This window comes from Macaca fascicularis, chromosome 7, assembly GCF_037993035.2.
Source record: "Macaca fascicularis isolate 582-1 chromosome 7, T2T-MFA8v1.1".
NCBI classification, from domain to species: domain Eukaryota; kingdom Metazoa; phylum Chordata; class Mammalia; order Primates; family Cercopithecidae; genus Macaca; species Macaca fascicularis.
The window spans coordinates 35068995-35096407 of NC_088381.1; the positions used below are offsets into that span (position 1 = coordinate 35068995).

Consider the following 27413-nt stretch of genomic DNA (forward strand, 5'->3'; position numbering starts at 1 on the left):
TGAAACATATCTAACAGCTCATTTATTATTTCTAGATTGCCTACACATACAAATAATGTGACAAGGCCATTACAACAGAGATAGGACAGTAAAACTGGTTTGGATATATTTAATGATAGTCTTTTTAGTACCTACACACTTTGGTTTGTTTTTTTTGTTTTGTTTTGTTTTCTTTTCTTTTAAAAGACAGGGTCTTGCTCTGTCGCCCAGGCTGGAATGCAATGGTGCAATCATGGCTCACTGCAGCCTTGCCCCCTGGGCTGTGGTGAACCTCCTGAGTAGCTGGGACTACAAGGTACATGCTGCCACACCCTGCGAATTCATTTATTTATTTATTTGCGTACACAGGGTCTTGCTAGGTTGTCCAGGTTGGTCTTCAACTGCTGTTCTCCAGCAATTCTCCCTCCTCAACCTCCCAAAGTGCTAAGATTAAAGGTATAAGCTACCGTACCTGGCCTATAGATTTAAATAAAGCACCATAGAAGTATACACTATGGCAGTAAGAGAGGCAGACTGGAGACAGAAAGCCCATATTTAATAGAGGTTAAAACTGTAGAAAACAAAGGTAAAAAGAACCTAGTCCCAGTTCAGATCAACAGATATATAATAAAGTATGGCACTCAAGCCCTTGAGAACTTCCAGTCCTTCTAGCACAGTATTCCTGGCTTTCTTCTAAATTTTTTCAGGTAACTATGTATCACAAGCCCAATGCTCGAGATGTTTTAGTGGCAATGATAGTAGCTTTTGTGAATTTAGCGTGTGGTGAAATGGAACATGGCAACAGACAGAAGATAGCAAGAAAAACTAAACAAAACAACAGTGTATCTGAAAACATGAGTAAGTACGGCCACCTTTGATAGTTTTTTTTTAAAAAAGAATGAGTTAAATGCTAAATTGCATGCTATCTCCTTTAAACATACTATAAAATCAGGGAAAGGAATACTAACTAGGCTAGTAAATATAAAATATGCATTTCTCTCAAAAGAAAAGATCACAAATTGCCCACCTGTTAGTCTGAATGAAAGGGGAGCTGTCATTCATTCAATGAACATTTACTGAGTGTAAACTGACTGCCAGGGTCTTATATCTCAGAGACAAGGGTGTTAAGCAAAACTTTAGGGACAAAGAGAAGACATCCAACCATTTTTCAAAAACTCAAGAAGTTTTTCAACTCAGAAAATAATTCTACATAAGAAACAGAGAGATGATGTTTAATACAGGCACTTAAACATAGCCAATAATAAAGTAAAAAGTCAAAATTAAAGTCTAATTTATTATGTCTTAATTACAATAGTATTTAATATGATAATCTAAATATAAACAAAAAGAAAAAAACCTGTATGGTAACAAAACGATAAAGCAAGTATCATCTAAAAAAAGTGCACGAGCGAGGACAGGGAACACATGCACTCAAGTCTCTTCAGACATAAGATAATCTACTGTTCTTAAAGACCTCTAGAAAGTCAACCATATACTCCTTTCAATGAATACTCCAGTGATGAACAATGCTCACTCTCAGCAAATGCATTCTTGAGTTTCCATGGGTCACAAGACCATGTGGGGCCCACAGTTCCTTGTCATGATACTGATTATGTCATCCCTATAGGGGCAGTCTGGACTTTGACCATACACTCCTCCTATCCTTCAAACTCCCACCACCACCACTAGCAGCAGCAGCAACGGCAATCTGCCAAGCAGAAAGCAACTTGCTACTAAACTTTTGGTTACTTCAAGCTCAGCCAGGGCAAGTAACATAAAATCTCACTAACAGGAACCCGAAAACATTCCAGTTTCAAAGTTAATATGCACAATTTTTACTCTTTTCCATATAAATTATTACATTTGAGAAATCCGCTTCACTCATCTAGCAGATGTATACTGTGTCCTCACTATATGCTAAAAACCCTCCAATAATATTATATCTTTGTTGTTAAAGTTTCATAAGTGCTATGCTATCTATGTGGCCTGTTCCACAAAGCAATGAAAACCACCTTCTATTTTCAACATATCAGGATGACAAAATGGAAAATTTCTGTTACAAATCTTTTTAAAAAGGAGTCATCATATCGCAGAGACTGAAAAAAAGGCAGACAAACTATTAGCATGCACCCTCAACCACTGACTCAGTGGGTCTGGAATGGAACCTGAGAATTTGCATTTCTATGAAGTTCCCAGGGGATGCTGATGCTACTTCTCAGGCCTACACTTTGAGATCATCACTCCCAATCAGGAGTTGGCAAGTATTTCCCATAAAAGCCCAGATAAACATTTTAGGTTTGGTGGGGTCATACAGTCACTATTGCAGCCACTCAAAGTGCCAAAGCAGCCACAGACAATGTGTAAACAAATGGGTGTGGCCATTTTACAATAAAATGTTGTTTAACAATACAGAAATTTGAATTTCATATGATTTTTAAAAGACTGTTATTTTGATAATTTAAAATTTTTTTTTCAATCATTTAAAAACGTAAAAACTGTTCTTAGCTTCTGAGCCACACAGAAATTGGCATGGGCTAGATTTGGCCCATGGGCCATAGTTTGCCAACCCCATTCTAGATGAGTGGTTCTTAACCCTGGCTCTTCATCAGAATTAACTGGAGAGTTTTGTAAGACCCAGATACTTAAACCCAAGAGATTCTGATTTAATTAGTCCAAACCCCAGGGTGATTCTGGTATACAACCAGGATTGAGAACTACCGCTATTAATCAATATTTTCCCAAATGACATCTAAGGATATTTATGACTTAAGTCTTTTCACGATAAAAGGTTCTAGGGTTAGGTAAGTTTGGAAAATGAAGTTTAAAATATTTATTTATTGCAGGACTTCTTATAATCTTTTCACGAATCTCCAAGAAAGGTCTATAGTATGGAGCAGTGTTTTCCAGATTCATTTGACCATTGAAGCCTTAGAACATCTAATGGGACTAGTGTTCTGTTAAGCATTTGGGAAACAGTGCTCTAAATCTTTCATTCATAAAGAATACCAGACACTTAATACTTAGATGCATAAAATTATAGCAAAATATGACAGTGGAAATTAATTTTAAAATGAGAAGGTGTTTGACTCTTGAAAAACTAGCAATAAAAAAATACAAACTCCTGATAAATCCATACAAATTAAAAAGAAAAATGCCACAAAATTATCAGGCAATGATTTTTAAAAGGAGGGGAAACACAACAATAAATTTGAAAAAAAAAGTCAAGGTAAGAGGTGGTTTTCTACAATGTCAAACCTAACATGAAAGATACAGAAAATCAGAACACATTAACTACAGAAGAAACTGGAAATGAATTACCACTGCCCTCAATCCCTAATTAAAGAAAAGGAGATGCCGAAACAAGGTCTCAACAGATTCACTGATGAATGCTCTTAAACGTTTCAAGAATTAGATGACTCTTTGATAAGTCCAAAGGATGTTTATCATTTTCTCCTGTCCAGACACACATCAGGCACTCAGCAAATACAGTAAATATATTTGGAAAAATCAAAACATAGTTGTCAACACAAAAAAGAAAGTATCGCTTCCATGGTACCAGTAGCAGCAGTCAATAACCCATGCACTGAAGTTCTAAATTGTTAAAGTTCTTCTTTTTTTTTTTTTTTTTGAGACGGAGTCTCACGCTGTCGCCCAGACAGTGGCGCGATCTCGGCTCACTGCAAGCTCCGCCTCCCGGGTTCACGCCATTCTCCTGCCTCACCCTCCTGAGTAGCTGGGACTACAGGCGCCTGCCACCGCGCCCGGCTAATTTTTTGTATTTTTAGTAGAGACAGGGTTTCATCGTGGTCTCAATCTCCTGACCTTGTGATCCGCCCACCTCGGCCTCCCAAAGTGCTGGGATTACAGGTGTGAGCCACCGCGCCCGGCTGTTAAAGTTCTTCTTACTCTACCCTGCATGAGGAGAAAAGCTGCCATAGTGTACCACAGAAAGAAGACAAAAGGCCACCAGACACCACTGGAAAGGAAAGTAGTGAAACTAACCCCTCACTTCTTTCACAGCTTCTTACACCACAGCATCCTGATAATCTGTATTACTAACTGCAAGGGCACTTCGCTAACATGATAAACCCTGGTATGCAAGTAAACTATGCACATAAGCAAATGAGACAAGTAACTTGCAAAGAAGTGGATGTTTATTATCTTACTGCTTGATGTGGTTAATGCCCACAAATGCACCAACAGCCTAGCGGTATTCTTCACACATTATGAGCATGCTATTCGGAAGACTGGCATATGACTGTCAACGATGATATAAAATAAAGGTATGTTCTACCCTACACACACTTAAAGTCAATGTCTATAAACGTGAAAGTGTCTGATTAATTAGTTCTAGAGCACAAGAAAAGACTTCATGTTGCCAATTCATTGTGAAACATTTCATTAATCCTCACATCTAAAATACGAGGAGAAAAGGTCTTAAAAATCCTTAGAAGATCATGTCTGTTAGATATTTTTAAAGTGAAAATAAATGAGCACTTGAAATTCTAAATAATGTAATGAGTCAAAATTAGAGCTAACAGAGAAAAGTGAAAAAATACTATGTTTAGATGATATGATTTAGTACCCCAAAAATCCAAAGTATCTAGCACAATATATACTCAGTAGAACGTAATTCTGAGATCCCCTTTCCTTTTCTGCATACACTGTCCTCTATAGTAGACAAGTATACCAAATTTCAACTTTTCTTATTAGATATAATCAGGGGGAAAAAAAAAAAGCTGAGTTGAAAATAAAGAAGGGCCAAGAAAGGTAAGTTGCTTGAAGTCATAGAATTGATAAATGCCAGAAAGATTATTTGAATCCTTATGTGATTCTCAAACCTGTGCTCTTTCCACTATACCATTGTACCAGAAGAGAAGTTCAGTTTGACAGGTATTTACTAGAACTTACTATGCAATAAGCACAGGAATTAAAAAAAAAAAGAGAGTAACATGTTTTAAGGAAACCTAAGTTAAGTCAACTGCTCAAGTATTTGGTTTGAAACCTACGAAGATCTCCTAAATCCAATTTCAACAATCCTTCTACTCCATGATTATTACATATCTAAAAACCACATATCCTAAAGTGTCCTAGGAATGGTAAACATCATTTTAAATGCTGGAGGTAACTATAAAATTTTTACTCTAGAATGTTATTAGAAGAGTATCAAAAAAGAGTGACATCCCAAACAACATCTTTTGTGCTTTAAGGCATCCATAGTCCTGAACACACATACACACACACACACACACACACACACACACACACACACACACACAAATAATCTGAGAAAGGGGAATCTGAGTTATAAGTCAATTTCCAAAGCAAACTACTTTCAGTTCAATTATAGCACATTCTCAAATATATCATCTGCAAGCTTCCTATAGATATTTTAATGTAATCACTTTTAAAGCATGAACAGTTAAGTAAGCTGAGACAGTCATTCTTGACAATCTTTTAAGAAAACATCAGGTAATTCCATGTTTGTACAACTTGGAGATAAGTGGGCTTAAAAATAAGCATTCAGTGGATTACTACTGGATGAACGTCCATAATCATTAGTAGATCTACAAAAGGCTGTGGATCTGATCTTACTCTGTTCAACATTTCCTATTACAAACAAGATGAAGACGCAGAGATTATACTGAAAGATCAGGAAAAATCACCAATTAGTCCATGATTTGGGCAAATAAGTTGTCTTGAAAAACAACAACAACAAAAAAACTTTTTAAAGTCCCATAAAAATGCCCTATATGCACCAAAAGAAGTAACCCATCCAGGAGATGGACTAAGGAACGCAGTAAAACAGAATGACTCCCATCACCTACCAAGCAATCTATGAATGATACACATTATTCTGATCACTTCAGAAGGAAATAATAACCAGAAATATTCATATAAAGTCATTCTAATATAAATAGTTAAGTTGTTTTCTCATAACTTTGATGACTTCTGGCCAAGTAAAATTAAGATGAAACCACTTTAAGTTTTCTTTGTAAATAAAAACTATACTTACCACGATCCATTCAGCAATGTTTTCATAGAGCTCTGGACTAAAAATGGCTTTTTTAAGCCTAGCTAGAGGACCATCAGCATCTACTAATCTGCACCGCATGAAAACATCACAGTAACCTCTAAAATCGTTGCAAGGGGATCCAGGCTGCAGGGTGATGGTTCGACCACTGAAGTGCCTACTCCACTGCACAGACCCTGTACTGGCACAAGTTGATGGGTCCACTGGAAAAGAAATGCCAAATATAAGCTGAAGATCAGATTCAAATATAAGTTGAAGATCAGATTTCCAGTTGGGGAAATATAAAGAGGGAAAAAAAAATGTCTGAAATCATTACCATAACGTATTATATAGACCTTCTCTAGTTAGGCTGGGTAATGCCATTAGTAATTCACATTAAATGTTACAATGTCAACAAGCAACCAGCAAAGTCTTGATTTAGTGTCCACAATGACTTAAAGTCTAACAGTGTTTATGTAAATTATTACTGTAAAGCTGGCAATGTTTTGTCTAGTTTATGATTTTTAAAACATCGTAGAGACCATAATGATAGAGACACAATGCTATGTTACATTTATAATCTCCTCAAGAGGACAGATTGAGCTGGAAACTATCTGGCCAAACTACAGGTCAAAGTTTAACACTTAAAATTTAGGAGAAAATAATAGTTTGAGGCAAATTTTATACTCTTGTACTTTTAAAAGCCTTACTTTTCTTCATACAGCATACATGGCATAATTCTTTATCATCTTTGCCATCAGAACTGGCACACGTACACTCCTCTAAGCCATATTTCTCACAGATAGAACCTGCACATTGCTAGAAGAAAAATAAAAGACAATTTATTTAATCCCTATACAGTCAAACCTATTGTTTATAGTAATAGACAGCCAAGTATAAACTTCCAATGTCAAAATATTTAAATGGATATAAAAGTGAAAAACAAACAGAGTTGAGTATCAAAACTGAATTACCTAAATACATTTGAAAAAAACTGAAAAACAGTAAATACAAGTAAGACAGTAAATCTTTTAAAGGAATGGCAACTTTAAAAAATGAAATAAAAGCAGAGAAATAGATTAGATGAGAATCGATTTTATGTTGGTTATTATGGCTCTTCTATAAAGCAAGACAAATTAAATTTTCTTCATGTAGAGCAAAGTGATATTCAGCCACAAAAGCTTTAAAGGTTTCAAATTCAGAGAAGATGACCAAAGAGTTCTTTTATTTAGGCTACTGAAATATTGTTTTATAAAACTTAAATATTATAGACAAGTCACATGCCGAGTTGTACAACTATGTTTCTCTAGAGAATATCAACCACATGTACATGGGAAGATGAAAAACAAATTAGTAGTTAATTGAATGCTACATAATATACTCATAGTTTTGTAAGGGAATAGATAGGGATATTACTTAAACAGAGACCAAGATTAATTACTTTAACTATGTAGCTTTAAGCATCAATAATTCTTCTGAGAAACAAGTTTTCTAAAATTAAATTTAAAAACATATAGTTAAATGCTTACCCCATTAATGCACACTTGTGTATGCCTATTACAGTCTGTGAAGTTTGGTTTAGGGTCAGATGCTGGGCAGAGAGCTGTGAAGCCATTACATATTCCTTCCCTTGCACAGTCTGAATCATCCCGACACTTCTCAGATTTTGACTTGAATGCACACTGTGCTGTACAACAAGGACCTTGACTTGGACTAGAAGAAACATTAAGTGATTAAACAAAGTAAATCACTAGTTATTTCCTATATACTATTAGATATTAGATTAGATCCACATTATCAGACACAGTACCAATTTTTAAATCATAAGTCTCATCATTTGAATGATAAGTATGTTACTGGTATACAACTTCAATAACCTGAAACTGCACACTGCCTCCTGAGTAAACAGTGCACTGGTAGAGCCGTGTGTCCCAAAGAAACAGTGCCTGGGCCTACCGGAAAAGTCACACCCTGCAGGGCACGAGATAAAGCAGCACATTGCTCCTTCAGGTAACAATGCCTTGGCCAAGTTGAGGAGCTGTGCATTCCAGGGCTAAGCCAACACAATAACTCACAACCCAGGGAAATATCAATGGCTGAACTGGGATACTATGCCTACAGGCCAAACAACTCTAGCACCCTGCTTCCCTGGAGCTAGACTAGCCCCCTAGAGTCTGAGCTGCTGAGACACCCTTCTCCCCAGAGCAGTCATCACTGTGCTGCTCCCTGCCTCCTAGGGCCCAAACGACAGCTGTGCTTGATTGAACATTCTGAGGTACTTGCTGTTGCTGCACCTGGTCTCACAGACTCTGGGATACCACCAAGCCCCACCATCCCAGGGTCTAGACTCACCAACACCTCCATCCCCAGTGACCCAACTCGCCACTGAGTCCTATTCGCTCAGGCTCCGAAATTACTGCCATGCACTGGGCTCTGGGCTCAAATCTCCAGAGCATCTCTTCTTTCCTGGACTCAAACCAGGGCTATGCCCTGCCCACAAAGTGTATAATCACAGCTACAGATTGGCCTGCTAGGCCCAAGCTGCTAGGGAGTAACCAGAGTCATAGATCCTGGTGCTATAGGCAACCTACATTCAATCTTGCCACAGACAGTAAACATGCACTGCAAGACACAAGTACCATAATAGGTTTGTGAGATCCTGAGCCTAGAACTCCAGCCCCATAGTTACTATGCGCATCTGCAACTGGAAGCCAGCACCGCAGCAGGTGCTTGTAGGCCATGTCAGACCTGACATCAAGAGGGATCCCCTTGGCTAAGTCTCACCATTATGGGAAAAATGAGAATAGGAGGGCCCCAAAAGTCGTTGCCACTGAGGACATTAACAACCTACACCACCAGCATCCATTACCACAAACTTCTACAGCACAAGTCACTGAGGTGCCTACAGTTATTGATGATGTTGAATACAGCTGAAGAAGCTGCATGGAGACTATACCATTGCACCTACCTGGAAACAGAATCATCACACCCTTCCCTACCGGTACACTAAGATCCAGCTACAGGTGAGAGTGTATCTCCACGAAAGCCACTATAGACAATTTACATGAGATGACTGTTCCACCAGACAGGTACACAGACATCAACACAGGGATTCGAGAAACATGAAAAAACAAATATATATGACACCACCAAAGGAACATAATTAACTCTCTAGCAACAGGTCCCAATGAAAAGGAAATCAATAAATTGCCTAAAAAGGAATTCAAAATGATGATTTGAGGGAAAAGACACAAGAAAATATAGATAAAAAATTCAACGAAATTAGGAAAACAATTAATATGAATGAGAAATTCAAAAAAGTAATAGATATTATTAAGTAGAAACAAAACTTCTGCAGCTTAAGAATTCAATGAATAAAATAAAAATACATAATAGAGAACTTCAACAGCAGACTTGATCAAGCAAAAGAAAATCTCTGAACTTCAAGATAGAATGTTTGAAATTACTCATTTAGGGGAAGGAAAAAAAAAGGAAGAAAGCCTGTAAGACTTATGGGACACCACAAAGTGAATAAATTTTCATATTACAAGAGCTGCAGAAGGTTGGGTGCAGTAACTCATGCCTGTAATGCCAGAACTTTGGGAGGCTGAGGTGGCAGGATCACTTTACCCCAGGAGTTAAAGACCAACCTAGGCAATGTAGTGAGATCCCATCTCTGCAATCAATCAATCAATCATTTAAAAGCTACAGAAGGAGAAGAGATTAAAATAGGCACAGAAAACCTATGTTTTGGCTGGGTGTGCTGCCTCATGCTTGTAATCCCAAGACTTTGGGAGGCCAAAGCGGGTGGATCGCTTGAGGTCAGGAGCTTGAAACTCCGTCTCTACTAAAAATACGAGAAAAACTAGCTGGGTAGGGTGGCGCGCACCTGTAATTCCAGCTACTCAGGAGGTTGAGGCACAAGAATCGCTTGAACTTGGAAGGCAGAGGTTGCAGTGAGCTGAAACTGTACCACTGCACTCTAGCCTGAGTAATGAAGTGAGACTGTCTCAAAAAAAAGAAAGAAAAAAAGAAAACCTATTTATTAAAATAATAGCTGAAAACGGAGGTCTGCCTTGAGGATTTATAGTCAAACTGTAAAAAGTCAAGGACAAAGAGAATTCTAAAAAAAGAGCAAGAGAAAAGTATCAAGTCACATATAAGGGAATATCTATTAGACTAGCAGCAGATTTCTCAGCAGAAATTTCACCAGCATGGAGAGAATGGGATATGTTCAAAGCACTGAAAGAAAAAACAAATTGGCAGCCAAGAATCTATAAGACTTTATTTGTCCCTCGTTTCTGAAGGATAGTTTACAAATTAGCAGCCAAGAGTCTATACCCAGCAAAACTATCCTTCAGAAATGAGGGACAAATAAAGTCTTTCCCACACAAGCAAAAATAGGAAATTAATCACCACTAGACTGACCCTACAAGAAATACTCAAGGGAGTCCTGCACCTGGAAGCAAAAGAAACCAATAATCACCATTATGAAAACACACAGAATTATAATGCTAACAACCTACACCACCACTGCCGCCATTACTGCAAAGCTGTACAGCGCAGGCCACTGTGATACACAAACGAGAAAAAGAAGAGTCAAATGTTACTACTACAGAAAACTACCAAACCACAATGCTGAATGAGAGAAAAAAAGGAAGAATGAATATGCAAAAAAAAAAAAAAGGAAGGCCTTGCGCAGTGGCTCATGCCTATAATCCCAGCACTTTGGGAGGCTGAGGCGGGCAGATCATGAGGTCAGGAGATCGAGACCATCCTGGCTAACACGGTGAAACCCCATCTCTACTAAAAATACAAAACATTAGCTGGGCGTGGTGGCGGGCACTTGTAGTCCCAGCTACTCGGGAGGCTGAGGCAGGAGAACCTGGGAGGCGGAGCTTGCAGTGAGCCGAGATTGTGCCACTGCACTCGAGCCTGGGCTACAAAGCAAGACTCCATCTCAAAAAAAAAAAAAAAATTATCAAAATGACAAGAGGAAGTCCTCACCTATTGATATCAATCATGAATATACACCAATTAAATCCCCCTACTTAAAAGACACAACCTGGCTGAATGGGTCTACTGTAATCTCTTCCCCCTCTGTAGCTTTTAAATGATTTATGTATTCATTTGTAGAAATGGGTTCTCACTATGTTGCCTACATTGGTCTTGAACTCCTGCTCAAGCAAAACTCCCAGCTCGGCCTCCCAAACACATGACACACCCAACTATAGGCTGCTTACAAGAAAATCATTTTACTTGTAAAGACATATATAGACTAAAAGTAAAGGAATGGAAAAAGATATTTCACTCAAACAGAAATAAAGTAAGCAAGAGTAGCTATACCTGTATCAGATAAATCAGATTTTAAGTCAAAAACTGTGAAAAGAGGGCCAGGTGCGGTGGCTCACGCCTGTAATCCCAGCACTTTGGGAGGCCGAGGCGGGCAGATCACCTGAGGTCAGGAGTTCAAGACCAGCCTGGCCAACATGGCGAGACCCCATCTATATTAAAAATATAAAAATTAGTCGGGCATGGTGATGCATGCCTGTAGTCCCAGCTACTTGGGAGGCTGAGGCAGGAGAATCACTTGAACCCGGGAGGTGTAGGTTGCAGTGAGCTGAGATCATGCCACTGCACTCAAGCCTGGGTGACAGAGCAAGACCCTGTCTCCAAAAAAAACTGTGAAAGGAGACAAAAAAGGTCATTATATAGTGATAAAATGTTCCATTCAGCAAGGGGACATAACAATTCTAAATCTATATGCACCTAACACCAAAGCACCCAGATACATAAAGCAAATACCATTAGATCTAAAGAGAGAGATCAACTCCAATAAAGCAATGATTGGAGACTTCAACAGTCCATTCTCAGCACTGGACAGATGATCTAGACAGAAAATCAAGAAAGAAACACTGGATTGGAACTACACTTTAGACCAAATAGATCTAACAGACATTTACAGAACACTCATCCAACAGCTATGGCAGAATATACATTCTTTTCATTAGCACATGAAACCTTCTCCAGGACAGACCACCTATTAGGCTATAAAACCATTATCAACAGATGTTTAAAAACAGAAATCATATCAAGTATCTTTTCTGAACACAACGGAATAAAACTAGAAATCAATCACAAGGGGAACTTTAGAAACTGTACAAACACATAATTAAACAACTTGCTTCTGAACAACCAATGAGTCGCTGAAGAAATTAAAAATGAAGTTTAAAAGCTCTCTGAAACAACTAAAAATAGAAAAACACAACATACCAAATACTATGGGATACAGCTAAAGCAATATTAAGAGGGAAGTTTATAGCAATAAATGTCTACATAGAAAGAGTAGAAAGATAAACAACCTAATAATGCACCTCAAGGAATCAGTAAAGCAAGAACAAACCAAACCACAAATTAGAAGAAAAGAAATAATAAAGATCAGAGCAGAAATAAACAAAATTGAGACTAAAAAAAATCCAAAGAATCAGGCTGGGCGCGGTGGCTCATGCCTATAATCCCAGCACTTTGGGAGGCTGAGGTGGATGGATCACAAAGTCAGGAGATCGAGACCATCCTGGCTAACATGGTGAAACTCTGTCTCTATTAAAAAATACAAAAAAAAATTAGCCAGGAGTGGTGGTGGGCACCTGGAGTCCCAGCTACTCAGGAGGCTGAGGCAGGAGAATGGCGTGAATCCGGGAGGCAGAGCTTGCAGTGGGCCAATATTGCGCCACTGCACTCCAGTCTGTGGAACAAAGCGAGACTCCGTCTCAAAAAAAAAAAAAATCAACAAAACGAACAGTTGGTTTCTTAGAAAGATAAAATCAACAATCCATTAACCAGACAAGGAAAAAAATCCAAATAAAATCAGAAACAAAAAAGGAGACATTATAACTGATACCACATAAATACAAAGAATCACTAGAGTCCATTACAATAAACTATATGCCAATAAATGGGAAAACCGAATGAAAATTAATAAATTCCTGGACACATACGACCTACCAAGATTGAAGTAAGAATAGAAAACCTGGACAGACCAATCACAAGTAACAAGATTGAATCAGTAAAAAAAAAAAAAAAAAGTCTCCCAACAATACTTCCTGATCACCAGGTAAAATAAAAAAGAAAAAAAAAGAACTAGAACAAGAAAAGAATGTTCACTCTTGCCACTCTTATCAATATAGTAATGGAAGTTCTGAGCCAGAGCAATTAGGCAAGAGAAAAAAAAAAAAGGATATACAAACTGGAAAGAAGGAAGCCAAACTGTTCCTGTTTGTAGACAGCATAATCTTACATATATAGACAACCCTTAAAGCTCCACTGAAAACTCTTAGAATTGATAAATGAATTCAGAACAGTTGCAGGATACAAAATTAACATTAAAAAATCAGTTGTGTTTCTATATACAAGAAAATAGCAGAAAAAGAAATCAATCTCATTTATAATAGCTGCAAAAAAAGAGTGAGTTTAATAAACAGAAGGAGGTAAGTTTATTAAATTTCTACAAGGAAAACCATAAAACACTAATGAAAGAAATTGAACAAGTCAAAAAAAACAAAAAACCACATTTCATGTTCATGGACTGGAAGAATTAATACTGTGAAAATGGCCATACTACCAAAAGCAATCTACAGATTCAATGTAACCCCTATCCAAATACCAATGACATTCTTCACAGATAAAGAGAAAACAATCCTAAAAGTCATATGAAACCACAGAAGACTCCAATAGCCAAAAGAACGAAGCTGGAGGCATCACACCACCTAATTTCAAAATATACTACAAAGCTATAGCAACTAAAACAGCATGATACTGACATAAAAACACACATCAACCAATAAAACAGAACAGAGAACTCAGAAAAAAATCTATATATTTACAGTCAATTGATTTTTGACAAAGGTGATTTTTGAACATTCAGTGGGGAAAGGACAGTCTCTTCAATAAGTGGTGATGGGAAAACTGTATATATATATATATATATATATATATATATATATATATATATATGCAGAAAAATGATATTAGACCCCTATGTCTCACCACATACCAAAACCAAATCAAAATGTGATATAAATTTAAGGCCCGAAACTATGAAACTACTAAAAGAAAACACTGGGGAAGCACATAAGGACGTTGATCTGAGCCAAGATTTTTGAGTAAGACCTCAATAGCACAGACAACAAAAGCAAAAACAGGCAAATAGGGTTACACACACTAAAAAGCTTCTGTACAGAAAAGGAAACAATCAACAGAGTGAAGAGACAATCTGCTGAATGGGAGAAAACATTTTCAAATTATTCATCTGACTAAGGACTGACAGAATGTACAAGGAACTCAAACAACTCAACAGCAAAAAAATAAATAATCTCACTAAAAAGTAGACAAATGATCTAAATAAACATTTCTCAAAAGAAGACATATAAATTACTAACAAATACATGAAAAAATGTTCAATATCACTAACCATCAGGGAAACACAAATCAAAGCCATGGTGAGATACACTCAGTTAAAATGACCATTATCAAAATGATCAAAAATAAACAAACAAAGATACTGGTAAGGATGTGCAGATCAGGAACCATTAGTTTACTGCCAGTGGGAATATAAATTAGTATAGCCACTGTGTAAACTGGTATAGAAGTTCCTCTAAAAACTAAAAATAGATCTACTATATGATCCGGCTGGGTATACATCCAAAGAAAAGGAAGTCAGTATACAAAAGGGATACCAACAGCCCTATGTATCACTATGCATAATAGCCAAGATACAGAATCAGTCTAAGTGTCCACCAAGAAACAAATGGATAAAGAAAAGGTGGTATATACTTGATCACAAAAAAGAGCAAAATACTGTCATGTGCAGTAACAGGAACGGAAATAGAAGTCATCATGTTAAATAAAATAAGCCAGACCTAGAAAGACAAATAGCACATGTTGTTACTCATATGTGAGAGCAAAGTAAGTTGATCTCATAGAGGTAGAGAGTTGAACGGTGGTTACAACAGGATGAGAAGGGTAGTGGGGAGGTGGATAAAGAGAGATTGGTTAATGGTCACAAACACACAGAAGGAATGAGCTCTAGTGTTTGATCGCACAGTAAAGTTACTACAATTAACAATAACTAATTGTAAATTTCAAAGTAGAAGATTTGAAATGTTTCCAAGACAAAGAAATGATAAATATCTGAGATAAATATCCTAATTATCTTACATATTGTATAATCATTATATATTGTATGCATGTATCAAAATATCACATGTACCTCGTAAATATGTACAATTATTATTTATCAATTAAAAATGGAATAGGGGCTGGGCGCAGTGGCTCATGCCTGTAATCCCAGCACTTCAGGAGGCTGAGGCAGGCGGATCACGAGGTCAGGAGATCAAGACCATCCTGGTTAACACAGTGAAACCCCATCTCTACTAAAAAACACAAAAAATTAGCTGGGCGTGGTGGAGGGCGCCTGTAGTCCCAGCTACTCAGGAGGCTGAGGCAGGAGAATGGCGTGAACCTGGGAGGCGGAGCTTGCAGTGAGCAGAGATGGCACCACTGCACTTCAGCCTGGGCGACAGAGCGCGACTCTGTCTCAAAAAAAAAAAAAAAAAGGAATACGAAGTTACTGAACCAAACAGTCAAGAAAAGTGTTTAAGTGTCTTTTTTTTTTTTTTTAATAGTCAAAGCGTACTACATTCCACATTCTTGCCCTATTTACCTTTAGTAAAAGGCTACAATGGAAAATGGATTGAATATTAGGCAATTTATCAGTATTTTTTCAGTTACATCACACATTAGTTAATTTATTACTTTCTCTCACATTTTCATGCTAAAATCAAACTAGGATATACAGACCAGCCGTTTAAAACATACTGAAGTGGCCAGGTGCAGTGGCTCACACCTTTAATCCCAGCACTTCGGGAGGGGAGGGTGGGCAGATCACTTGAAGGTCAGGAGTCCGAGACCAACTTGGCCAACATAGTGAAACCCCAACTCTACTAAAAATACAAAAAATTAGCCAGGCATGGTGGCACACACCTGTAGTCCCAGCTACTCAGGAGGCTGAGGCAGTAGAAATGCTTGAACCTGGGAGGCAGAGGTTGCAGTGAGCTGAAATCATGCCACTGCACTCCAGCCTGGGCGACAGGCTTTTTTGAGACTCTATCTCAAAAAAAAAAAAAAAAGTCTTGTACAAACAATTGCTTACACTGCTACCAAAGTAAATCTGATAAGTGAAATAGTTATATTTCGCCAAGTTAGAAAAGTAAATGGATTCCACATTAACCAAATATTTAAAGATTTTAAAAATATGGAAGATAGTTACATTTTCACAATAAGTAACTAAAGAATATGTATGTTTTAGGATTCTTTTTAGTATGTCCTTTTAGTATATCCTTTTGTTAATACTCACTACACAAATTACTATTAAAAGTAGTCCAAACAAGCCTGGGCAAATGGCGTAACTCTGTCTACAAAAAAATACAAAAATTAGCTGGGTGTGGCAGCACATGCCTATAGTCTCAGCTACTCAGGGGGCTGAGGTGGGAGGATCAATAGAGCCCGGGAGGTGCAAGCTGCAGTGAGCCGACATCACGCCACTGCACTCCAGCCTGGCAATAGAGTGAGACCCTATCTCAAATAAAAGAAAAGGAAAAAGAAAAGTAGTTCAATCTGCCAATAACAGAGCACTAACCAACACTATTTCAGAAAAAGAAAACAAATAAAAGCAAAGTTTCAAAACCATATGCATCTCAATTTTAAATTTGTCACAACTGCATTCAGGTAACTGTACAAGAATGTTAACATCACTGAAATTAGCAAGGTACCTGCACTGTTTCCCAGGTTTCAGTTTGCATTTTCTTCCCTCTGGTTGATTTGCATCGAAGCAGCATTCATCTTTACACTGGTCACTATAGCCACAATCACATTCTTCACCTTGTTCTACCATTCCATTTCCACAAATAGGTTGCCCAGATTCTGAGGAAAATAAACAAGGCAAGGTAAACAATTGCATGCACACATTAATTTTATTTAAAATTCACAAATTCTTTAGATCATCATAACAAAGGGATAAAGGAAAACTTTGATGAGTAAGTAGAACAAACTAGGAAATCCGGAAACCACGAGACCTAATTCTAACAGGGGGTCTGCTACTAACTAGCAATGTGATCTTGGGCAAGTCACTTGCCTTTTGGGGCCTTCAGTTTCTTAATCTGTACAGTGAGGGGATTTGACAGAGGGTCCCTTCTCGAAGTGTAATTTGCAACTTAGGCCATGCTACATTGAGCTTTATTGACTGTACTATTTATATCACACAAATACAAATCAAGTTAGGGCTTCACTAACCAGGAAAAAAAAAATTAAGCCTGTTTTTGCAACAGAAAATTTCAAACATACCTAAAAGTACTAAAAGAATAGGTACAATGAACTCCCATGTACCAGTCACTCATCTTTAACAATTATCAACAATATGCTCCTCTTATCTCATTTACTACCATAATTTTTTTCTGCGGTATTTTAAAACAACCCCACCTAACATATTATTGTCCCTGTAAATACTTCAGGATGTATCACTAAGACATAAAGTTTTTTTTCTTATTTAAACCTAACCATAATAATCATGATCATATCTAACAAAATTAATAACATGCTTAATAACATCTAACAGCCAAGTCATGTGCAGTTTTCCTCAACTGTCTCTTTACAATTTGTTGCTGTGAATCAAGTTTCAAACAAGCTTCCCCTAACCCCATCTCCTCCCCTCATGGTTGCTTTCTGAGAGGTCTCTTATGTTCTTTTAACGTATAATAGATTTCCCCATTTTTATTTATTTTTACACCATTGATCTGTTAAAGAAGTTGGGTGATTTTGTCTATGAAATGTTCCACATTCTATTTAGCTGATTGTAATACAATCAGTAGGTTTTTTTGTTTTTTGTTTTTTTTAATGTACATTAGTTTTGCTGCTGAACTAAACCAAGCTCCTTAAGGGAAAAAACATGTATTATTTATATCTTCTGTATTCTCACAGACCTTAATGGTATTGAGCCAGATCTTGGTTGATTAAGATTAGACAGTCTCATCTAAGCATAGTGAATAATTTTAGAAAATTTCTTCAGCAGTCTTCTAAAGTTCTTTGATTTTTGTCAATGGAATTTAAAATTGGAATAGAAATACTCCTCTTTGTAAGATCATAAAATCAAAGAGCTTTGGCAACTGCAAAGAATGATAAAAATCAAATGCCTTAAATATTCTAGGAAATAAAACTAACTTCCAAGGAGTATGTAACCTGCTAGAGACCATATACCCCAGTATAGGCAAAAACCTAGGGTTTTCTAGGTCTACAATCTGGTGCTCTTTTCTTTCTACTATACCAGATCAACGTGGAAAACAGTCATTGTACAGGCTTTAAGTTGAGAATTGAATAAGTAGAAGGGAACACATACATCTCAACACAGGAACCCATACAATCCCACATGAGGCCCATCTAAATCAAAAATGTTCTAGAAAGACTGGCTTTATATTCAGAGAATTATTTCTTTATGGTAAATTATCTTCCTTTATTTATATCTGCAATATAAAACAGAAGCTTGGCATGAACATATGCCCTCACACTGGCCCAGAAGAAAGGAGCTGGGACAAAGCCACTTGGCAACAGGGCTGAGAACCCAGACCCTAAGGGCACAGAGGAGCTGAACCTCGATTTCAGGGCCCCCAAGGATGTTGCTGTGGAGGCCCCTGCTCTCCAGAGCCAAACTGGCCTAGGTGAAAGCAGAAAGTTCATTCTTAACCACATCGACTATTTTTAAAAATCTTGGAGGTTATTGAAGCTTCACCTCTGTTTCACTTTAAGCCATCTCTTTTGTTCTCAAAAACTAGAAGCATGCACTATTTATAATAGCAAACACATGGAATCAACCCAAATGCCCATCAATGATACACTGGATAAAGAAAATGTGATACATATACACCATGGAATACTACACAGCCATAAAAAGGAATGAGATCATGTCCTTTGCAGTGACATGGATGAAGCTGGAAGCCATTATCCTCAGCAAACTAACACAGGAACAGAAAACCAAACACTACATGTTCTCACTCATAAGTGGGAGTTGAACAATGAGAACATATGGACACAGGGAGGAGAACACCACATACAAAGGCCAGTTCAGGGGTAGGGAGTAAGGGGAGGGAGCGCATTAGGACAAACAGCTAATGCATGTAGGGCTTAAAACCTAGATGACAGGTTGATAGGTGCAGTAAACCACCATGGCACACGTATACCCATGTAACAAACCTACACATTCTGCACTTGTATCCTGGAACTTAAAGTGAAATTTAAAAAAAAAAAAAAAAAAAAGGCCAGGTGAGGTGGCTCACATCTATAATGCCAGCACTTTGGGAGGCCGAAGCAGGCGGATCACAAGGTCAAGAGATCGAGACCATCCTGGCCAACATGGTGAAATCCTGTCTCTATTAAAAATACAAAAAAATCAGCTGGGCGTGGTGGTGCGCACCTGTAGTTCCAGCTACTCGGGAGGCTGAGGCAGGAGAATTGCTTGAATCTGGGAGGTGGAGGCTGCAGTGAGCCGAGATCGTGCCACTGCACTCCAGCCTGGTGACAGGGTGAGACACTGTCTCAAAAAAAAAGCAAAACAAAACCAAAAATAACTAGAAGTATGCATCTGCACACATATACTAGGTAAATAATGATTTTTATGAGTCTAGTAATAATTTTATAATTTACATGACACGTAATTTAGAAGAAAAATAATGAAGTCATAAAATGTTAGACACATTATTTACCACACATTTTTATTTCATATAAAATTAGTACTTCAAGTTAGTTATTTGCTAACAGTTTAAACAACAGTGAAGGTACTATTTGTTTGTTTGAGATAGAGTCTCGCTCTGTTGCCCAGGCTAAAGTGCAGTGGCACAATCTTAGCTCACTGCAACCTCCAACTCCTGGGTTCAAGCAATTCTTGTGCCTCAGACTCCCGAGTAGCTGGGACTACAGGCGCATGCCACCACAGCTCGCTTATCTTTTTATTTTTTGTAGAGACAGGGTTTCGCTATGTTGGCCAGGCTGGTTCCAAACTCTTGGCCTCAAGCAATCTGCCTCTCTTGGCCTCCCAAAGTGCTGGGATTACAGGCATGAGCCACCCTGCCTGGCCTAAAAATATTGTTTAAATGCAAAAATTATAATAGGTACACATTTTGTTATAATTTAAGAAAAAATTTTCTTTCCTGTTAATACCTACAAAGCAATATGTACATTTTTAAAAGTCAACTTATATCAGAAGGTTTACTGTGAAAATCCAGTTTACAAATGAAGAATCTTAATGTACCTGTACATTAAGAAGCATTAGAAAAACAACCACTGATAATAACAGTAACAAATTATAATATCAATGGAATTTCAATCTGCCCTTAGAAAAAGAAGGCTTTAAAGATAAGGCCAATCAATACAATAAAAAACTGATTACTGGGACCTTATCAAAATTTTAAACTTTTGCTCAAGAAAGAACTGTGAAAAGGGTGAAAAGACAAGCTACAGACAGGGAGAAAATATTTGGAAACCAGTATCTGACAGAGGACTAGTATCTAGACTGTATCAAGAACTCTCAATACTCCCAAGAAAAGAAAAAAGTCCCACTAGAAATGACCAAAAAACATGGACAGACATTTCATCAAAGATGATTTATAAATGGCCAATAAGCACATGAAAAGATGTTCAGCATCATTAGCCACCAGAGAAATGCAAATTAAAACCATGAGATATCACAACACGCCCATCAGAACAGCTAAAATAAAAAACTGTGAAAACATCAAATGGTTGTGAAGATGCAGAGAAACTGGAACATCTGTGCAGTGCTGGTGAGAACATAAAATAGTATGGCCACCCCGGAAAAGAGTTTGGCAGTTTTGTACAAAGCAAAACAAGCAATTGCTATATGGTCCAATAACTAGATTTGGGAGCATTTATCTCAAAGTAAAAACTTATATTTATACAAAAAACCTATACATGAATGTTTACAGCTGCTTTATTCATAATAGCCAAACACTGGAAACAGCCCAGATGTCTTTCAAATGGATGGTTAAACAAACTGCAGTACATACATACCATGGAATACTACTCTGAAATAAAACAGAACGAACTATTGATAAAGCAACAATTTAGATGAATCCCCAGGGAATTATGCTGAGTGAAAAAAGGCAATTCCAAAAGGTTGTATACTATCTGATTTTATTTATATAACTTTTTTTTGAAGTGACACAATTTTACATATGGAGAACAGGGTAGTAGGCAGAGGGAGGAACAACAGAAGGGAGGTAAGCATGGTTATAAAACAATGAGGGATCCTTATAATGACAGAACTGTTCTGACTCTTGACTGTGACGGTGGATACATAAATCTACACATGTAATAAAATTGTATAGAACTAAATATACACGAAGAGAAATGAGAACAAAAAAACTAGGGAAATTGGAATAAGATCTATGGATTTTCTGAATCTCAACATCCTGGTCATGATATTGTACTACAGTCTTGCAAGGCATTAGCATTGGAGGGAACTGAGTGACTGAGTGAAGGGTACAGAGAATATATTACTTCTTATGAACTGTATGTGAATCTATAATCGTCTCAATAAAATTGCAATTAAAAACAAAATCCCATGTTTATCTGGAAATCTTCCTCAATTCTTTCTCCTTTGCTGTCACATGTTTAACCCCTCTTTAAGTGCTCTTAATGTACAAAGATGAATAAGCCTCAGTGTTTCCCCTAAAGAAACCTATGTGAAATAGGACAAGGACACACACACAAAAAAACCCTAATACAAAGTAAATATTTAGAGTATGTACAATGCCACAAGAAAGACATAACAGATTATTGGAAGAACAAAATCTGGTCTATACATACAATGGAATATTATTCAGCCATAAAAAGGAATGGAACTCTGATACATGCTACAACACACATAAACCTTGAAAATATTATGTTAAGTGAAATAAGACAGGCACAAAAGAACAAATATTGTTATGTCCTCACTTACATACCCAAAATAGGCTAATTCATAAAGACAGAAAGTGGATTAGAGATTACCAGGGGCTGAGAGGAAGACAGAGCATTACTGCTTAATGGTTATAGAATTTCTGTTTGGGATGATGAAAAAGTTTGCAAATGAATAGTGAATATAATTGATTACATTCACATTCAACACTGTACATATAATTAATGTCACAGTACTGTACATTTAAAATCAGTTTAAAATGGCAAATTTTATGTTATATATATTTTGCTAAAATAAGAAATACTCTCGTAGTAACTTTATTCACATTATCCCAAATCCAAGGTATTCATTATAGGAGAGTAAATGTACAAACTAGGACATACTCATACAATGTAATACTACTCAGCAATAAAAAGGAGCAAAATACTAATGACGAATCTCAGAGCTGTATGCTGAGTTAAACAGCCTTCCACAAAAGGGTACAAACTGTGTAATTCCACTTATATGAAGACAAAGCCAATGTATAGTGAAATAAATCAGATAGCGGTTGCCTCTGAGGGTGTGTTGGGACAGAGCTTGATTGGGAAGGGTGATAAAAGAAAGTTTTGGGGTGACAGAAATGTCCTGTATCTTGATAGGTAGTTTACACAGGTAAATGCCTCTGTCAAAATTCATCAAATGATGAACTTAAAATTTGTGCATTTCACTTACGTAGAAAACAGAAAAAGAACCATAAACACTATTGAACTCTAGTTAATGATCTGTAGACTAAAATGTTCTTAAGTGTGAAGCATACTGATGGCTGCAACTTACTTTAAATTGCAATACATCATGAATTGAGACATGGCAAGATTAAGAAATAACGAGATAAAGGACATACAGCAAAGTGTTAGCAATAGTAAAATGCAGGTGGTGGGTATGTCAGTAATCACTGTAGAATTATTTCAAGTTGTCTGAATGTTTGAAAATGTTCATAACAAAATGTTAGGAAAATATACATACCAACAAAACAGTTGTTTCTCTTCTTCTCAAGAACCTGGCTTATATTTCTAATACTACAGAGTGAGAATTTATTGTTGTTAAGTTTGTCCCCAGATGTTGCTCTTGCATACATGATGTAATTGCCATTTTCTTTTTGCCCCAAATTCTTAGATTCTCCTGGTGTGCACTCTGTTCCAGAATCATGCTGTCAAAAAGAATATAAAGTTACATAAACAGGAAGTAAAATAAGGTTTTCAGGTCAACTGATTAAATGTAATGTTCTCATCAGGAAAACAATGGAAGCTTGTGGACTCTCCTTTAAAAAGAATCTTACAATTGTTTTACACCTTGAGTAGGAAAAGAATTTGCACTTTTAGGGGTCATTGTCTTAGAAAAGAAGGAAAATCAGTGGAGCTCTAGCCAGAACAATTTATAACTTTGTAAGCAGTGACTAGAATTGAGGACAGACAGTCATAAAAGTCTATTAAAAATAAGCTCACTTACTCTTAAAACCAGTAACAGTAAAATAAACTACTTTAAAACTACTAAATAGTCTCTAACATATACGTTAAATTACATGTTATGACTAGTTCAGAGAAGATAGAGGTGGGGAAAGACAAAAGAATCAAGAGACTGGCATGGGGCTAAATATACACAGAACAGGAATCTAAGACAGCTAACTTAATAGCCAGTACATAAGAAAGATAAGTAAAAATGCTGACTAGGAACAGAAACACAATGACATATTTTTAAATGAAAAATGGTAAAAGCCTAGAGATAAAACCAAAATAGTGCTTTGCCGAATAAACAGGAAACAGAGTTCTGTGTATATGTAACATATACATGCACATAAGTGGTGTTTGGTTTTGATAAATTTTATTGAAGTGTCAGATACATAGAGTAAAATAGGCCGGGTGCGGTGGCTCACGTCTGTAATCCCAGCACTTTGGGGGTCCGAGGCGGGCGGATCACGAGGTCAGGAGATTGAGACCATCCTGGCTAACACGGTGAAACCCCATCTCTACTAAAAATACAAAAAATTAGTCGGGCGTGATGGCGGGCGCCTGCAGTCCCAGCTACTCGGGAGGCTGAGGCAGGAGAATGGCATGAACCTGGGAGGCGGAGCTTGCAGTGAGCCGAGATCGCGCCACTGCACTCCAGCCTGGGAGACAGAGCGGGACTCTGTCTCAAAAAAAAAAAAAAGAAAAGAAAGAAAAGAAAAATACCAAAGCATAGCTCCCTGAATTTTCTCAATGTAATGCTTATGAGATCAAGCAACAGAACACTACTACCAGATCCCAGCAGCCCCTGCCATCCTGGGGGATATGCACTAAAACAAAAAACCCTCACAATGCCCCTCAAACAACTACAACACATCGGAAGGAGCAAAAAACACTGGACACTAGAGTAATAGTGCTATTTAATTAAAATCTTGTTTTAAATACCCAACAACTCCACTCTCAAGATAGAAAAAGACTACCCAAGGGCGTTCTGCTTTTTCCTGGAGCCCAACTAAGTTACTTTCATTTTCTATTCCCTCTTCTGAGGCAACTGTTAAATTAAAAAACGTGTCCTCTACTATCACCTTTATTCTTCCTGATACCTCTTGCCTTTCTCCTGAATCTAGATTCAGCATTTAACAACTCTATACTGTTCACCAAAATTATCTTGCTTTATGTTTTATTCCTAAAAACATAATGCAGTTTCTGAAAAAGGTATAGCACTACAATTATTCTCAGCATTAGAGTTTTAGGAAGGAAAAAAAAAAATCCCAACTCTGTATAACTCTTGAGGTCATCACAGAATATCTTGCCACTTTTCAATTCCGTAAATATTAATGAATGTCCAGTGCTATAAAAGGAGGCACTAAAATCTAAAAATATAAAGATGAGAAAAGTATTATCCCTAGCCTTCAAGGCACTTACATTCTATTTTTAAAGGATAGCAAATCTTGACATATCTACTCAGTCTGACCGCTGCTGCATAAATCCATTACAGACATTGCTAGTCAAATATTATTTTACTAGGCCAGGGGATATTGTAATAGATCATCATTAACAGGAATAAAAGGGAGAACCGATTGTAAGCAAGCATGCCAGCTATTTGCCATCCTCAGATAACGAATAAAACAAGCACATGAATAAGCAAAACATAAAATAGAACATAAAGGCCATCTTGACTGGACACGCACAAGTATTGAGAGTTCAAATCAAGAGAAAGGTTTCACAAAGAAACTATAATCTGTTTGACAAGAAAACAGAAAAATTTTTCTAACTATAAGAAAGAAAATTAAGAAAACAAAAAAATGCATTAAAAAACCTCAATCATAATCTACCATGCACGATAACTATTAAAATTTTGATATATTTCCTATCTGACTTATATTGAGCTATATCATATTTTAATATAAAGTTTGGACTATACCATGTGTACAGTTATAACTTTTTTTTTTTGAGACAAGAGTCTCACTCTGTCCCCCAGGCTGGAGTGCAGTGGCGTGATCCTGGCTCACTGCAACCTTGGCCTTCTGGACTCAAATCATCCTCCCCCACCTTAGCTTCTCAAGTAGCTGGGACTACAGGTAAAGGCAACCACACCCAGCTAATGGTTTTTGTATGTATTTTTGGTAGAGACAGGGTTTCGCCATGTTGCCCAGGCTGGTCACGAACTCCTGGGCTCAAGCAATCTGCCCGCCTCGGACTCCCAAAGTGCTAGGATTACAGGTGTGAGTCACCACAGCCACCCTCCAGGTGTACAGTTATACACACCTTTCTTTCAGCTTAACAGTATAAAATGAGCACCGCAAAACTTGATATTTAAATGACTGCAGAACATTCCGTGGTATTTTCATACTGTAGGGCCATCTAGGCTGCTTAAAACTTTTTGGTATTATAAATAAAACTACAATGGTTATATTTTCTTAATTTTTATAAAGGGCCATATTCATTTACATCATATAACAACATGGATCAAGATTTCAATAGGCAGACATGGGAAGGAACTGACTTCCTAGTGGAGGAAAGTTTTAAAGGTCTGTGAATTACTTAATTTGACAGATGAGGGGAGATAACACTAGAAATATTCTTAAACCCCAAATCATCAAACACCCTAAACATTAAGATAAGGAAATTGTATCAGCAATATTAGAAAGTAGTAGAAGTTTGTAAGCAGAAGTGGTATTATTAGCACTGTATTTACACAAAGGTGAATCTGGTGAGAGTAGGTACATATTAGAATTTTCACCCTGAAAGACAGGAACTTTGTCTCATTTGTGATTAAAACTTTCCACAACAAAGTTTATAAAGCAGTTTATAATAGGTGCACAATAAATATTTCAGATAGGATAAATAAATATAAGAAATAATGTGAACCGCTCAGAAAAAGTAACATTGACATTAGTACAAATGTGTAAGAGAGAAAGAGATTTCAGATAAAGATGTTAAGGGAGACGGGTTCAGGTGTTTATGAGTCTGGCTGATCTTACTATTAAGTTACTCAACAAATATTTATTAAGCATTGTATAATTTGGATGTCTGTCCCCCCAAATTTGATCCCAATGTTGTTGGTGGGGCCTAACAAGAGAGGCCTGGGTCATGGGGGCAGATCCCTCATGAATAGATTAATGCTCTTCCCGAAGGGTTGGAGGTGGGTGCATGAGTACATTCTCACTCTCTTAGTTCCTGCAAGAGCTGGCTGTTAAAAGCCTAGTACCCCCTCTCTCCCCGACCCCACGCTCCCACCGCCCCCACTCTCGCCATGTGATCTCTGCACATGCCACCACCTGTTTACCTCCATCATAAGTGGAAGTAGCCTAAGGCCCTTACCAGAAGGTGAGCAGATGCCAGCACCATGCTTTTTGTACAGCCTACAGAATCATGAGCCAAATAAACCTCTTTTCTTTATAAATTACCTACCGTCAGATATTCCCTTATAACACAAAACAGATGAAGACAACCATCTACTATGGATACAGATGGCAGAATTAACAACATGTGCAAAAGAATGAGGTATAATTGAGCGTTGTAGGCAAATAATGTGAACCAATTTCTCCATTTCTCCATTGAACAATAATATAACATTAATTTAATAAAAACATCTCACTGGCAGTTAGGTAGGAAGGAGACTAGACAAGAAGTGAAAAGAGAAAGGTCTAGATTCCCTACTACAAGTGCAGTTCACAGATGAGTACCAGCAGCAGCAGCATTGTCTGGGAGCATGTTAGAAATACAGAAATTCAGGCCCCATCAAAAAAGAATCTGTGTTTTAAGATTCTCAGGTGATATATATGCACATTAAAATGAGTGACCTGGGACTATAGGCCAGACAAGTAGCTGGAAGGGTACTAAAATTCACCTGGTAAGGCCTGGAACCAAGATGACTTGCTCTTGAAAACGCAGATCAACTATGAACAATAATTCTCTG

General features: G+C 37.3%; 1 protein-coding gene across 2 annotated transcripts in view; it reads right to left on the minus strand.

Annotated features, from left to right (window-relative positions):
- The window catches only part of ADAM10 (ADAM metallopeptidase domain 10), a 157061-nt gene that overhangs the window by 9744 nt on the left and 119904 nt on the right, over positions 1-27413 (minus strand). For both annotated transcript variants that reach the window (XM_065547969.2, XM_065547970.2), the window contains 5 exons: positions 23013-23196; positions 16822-16972; positions 7522-7705; positions 6703-6811; positions 5996-6216 (listed from right to left, as the gene is read on the minus strand). In XM_065547969.2, coding sequence (XP_065404041.1) covers positions 5996-6216; positions 6703-6811; positions 7522-7705; positions 16822-16972; positions 23013-23196 — 849 coding nt within the window. The remainder of the gene's footprint in view (positions 1-5995; positions 6217-6702; positions 6812-7521; positions 7706-16821; positions 16973-23012; positions 23197-27413) is intronic.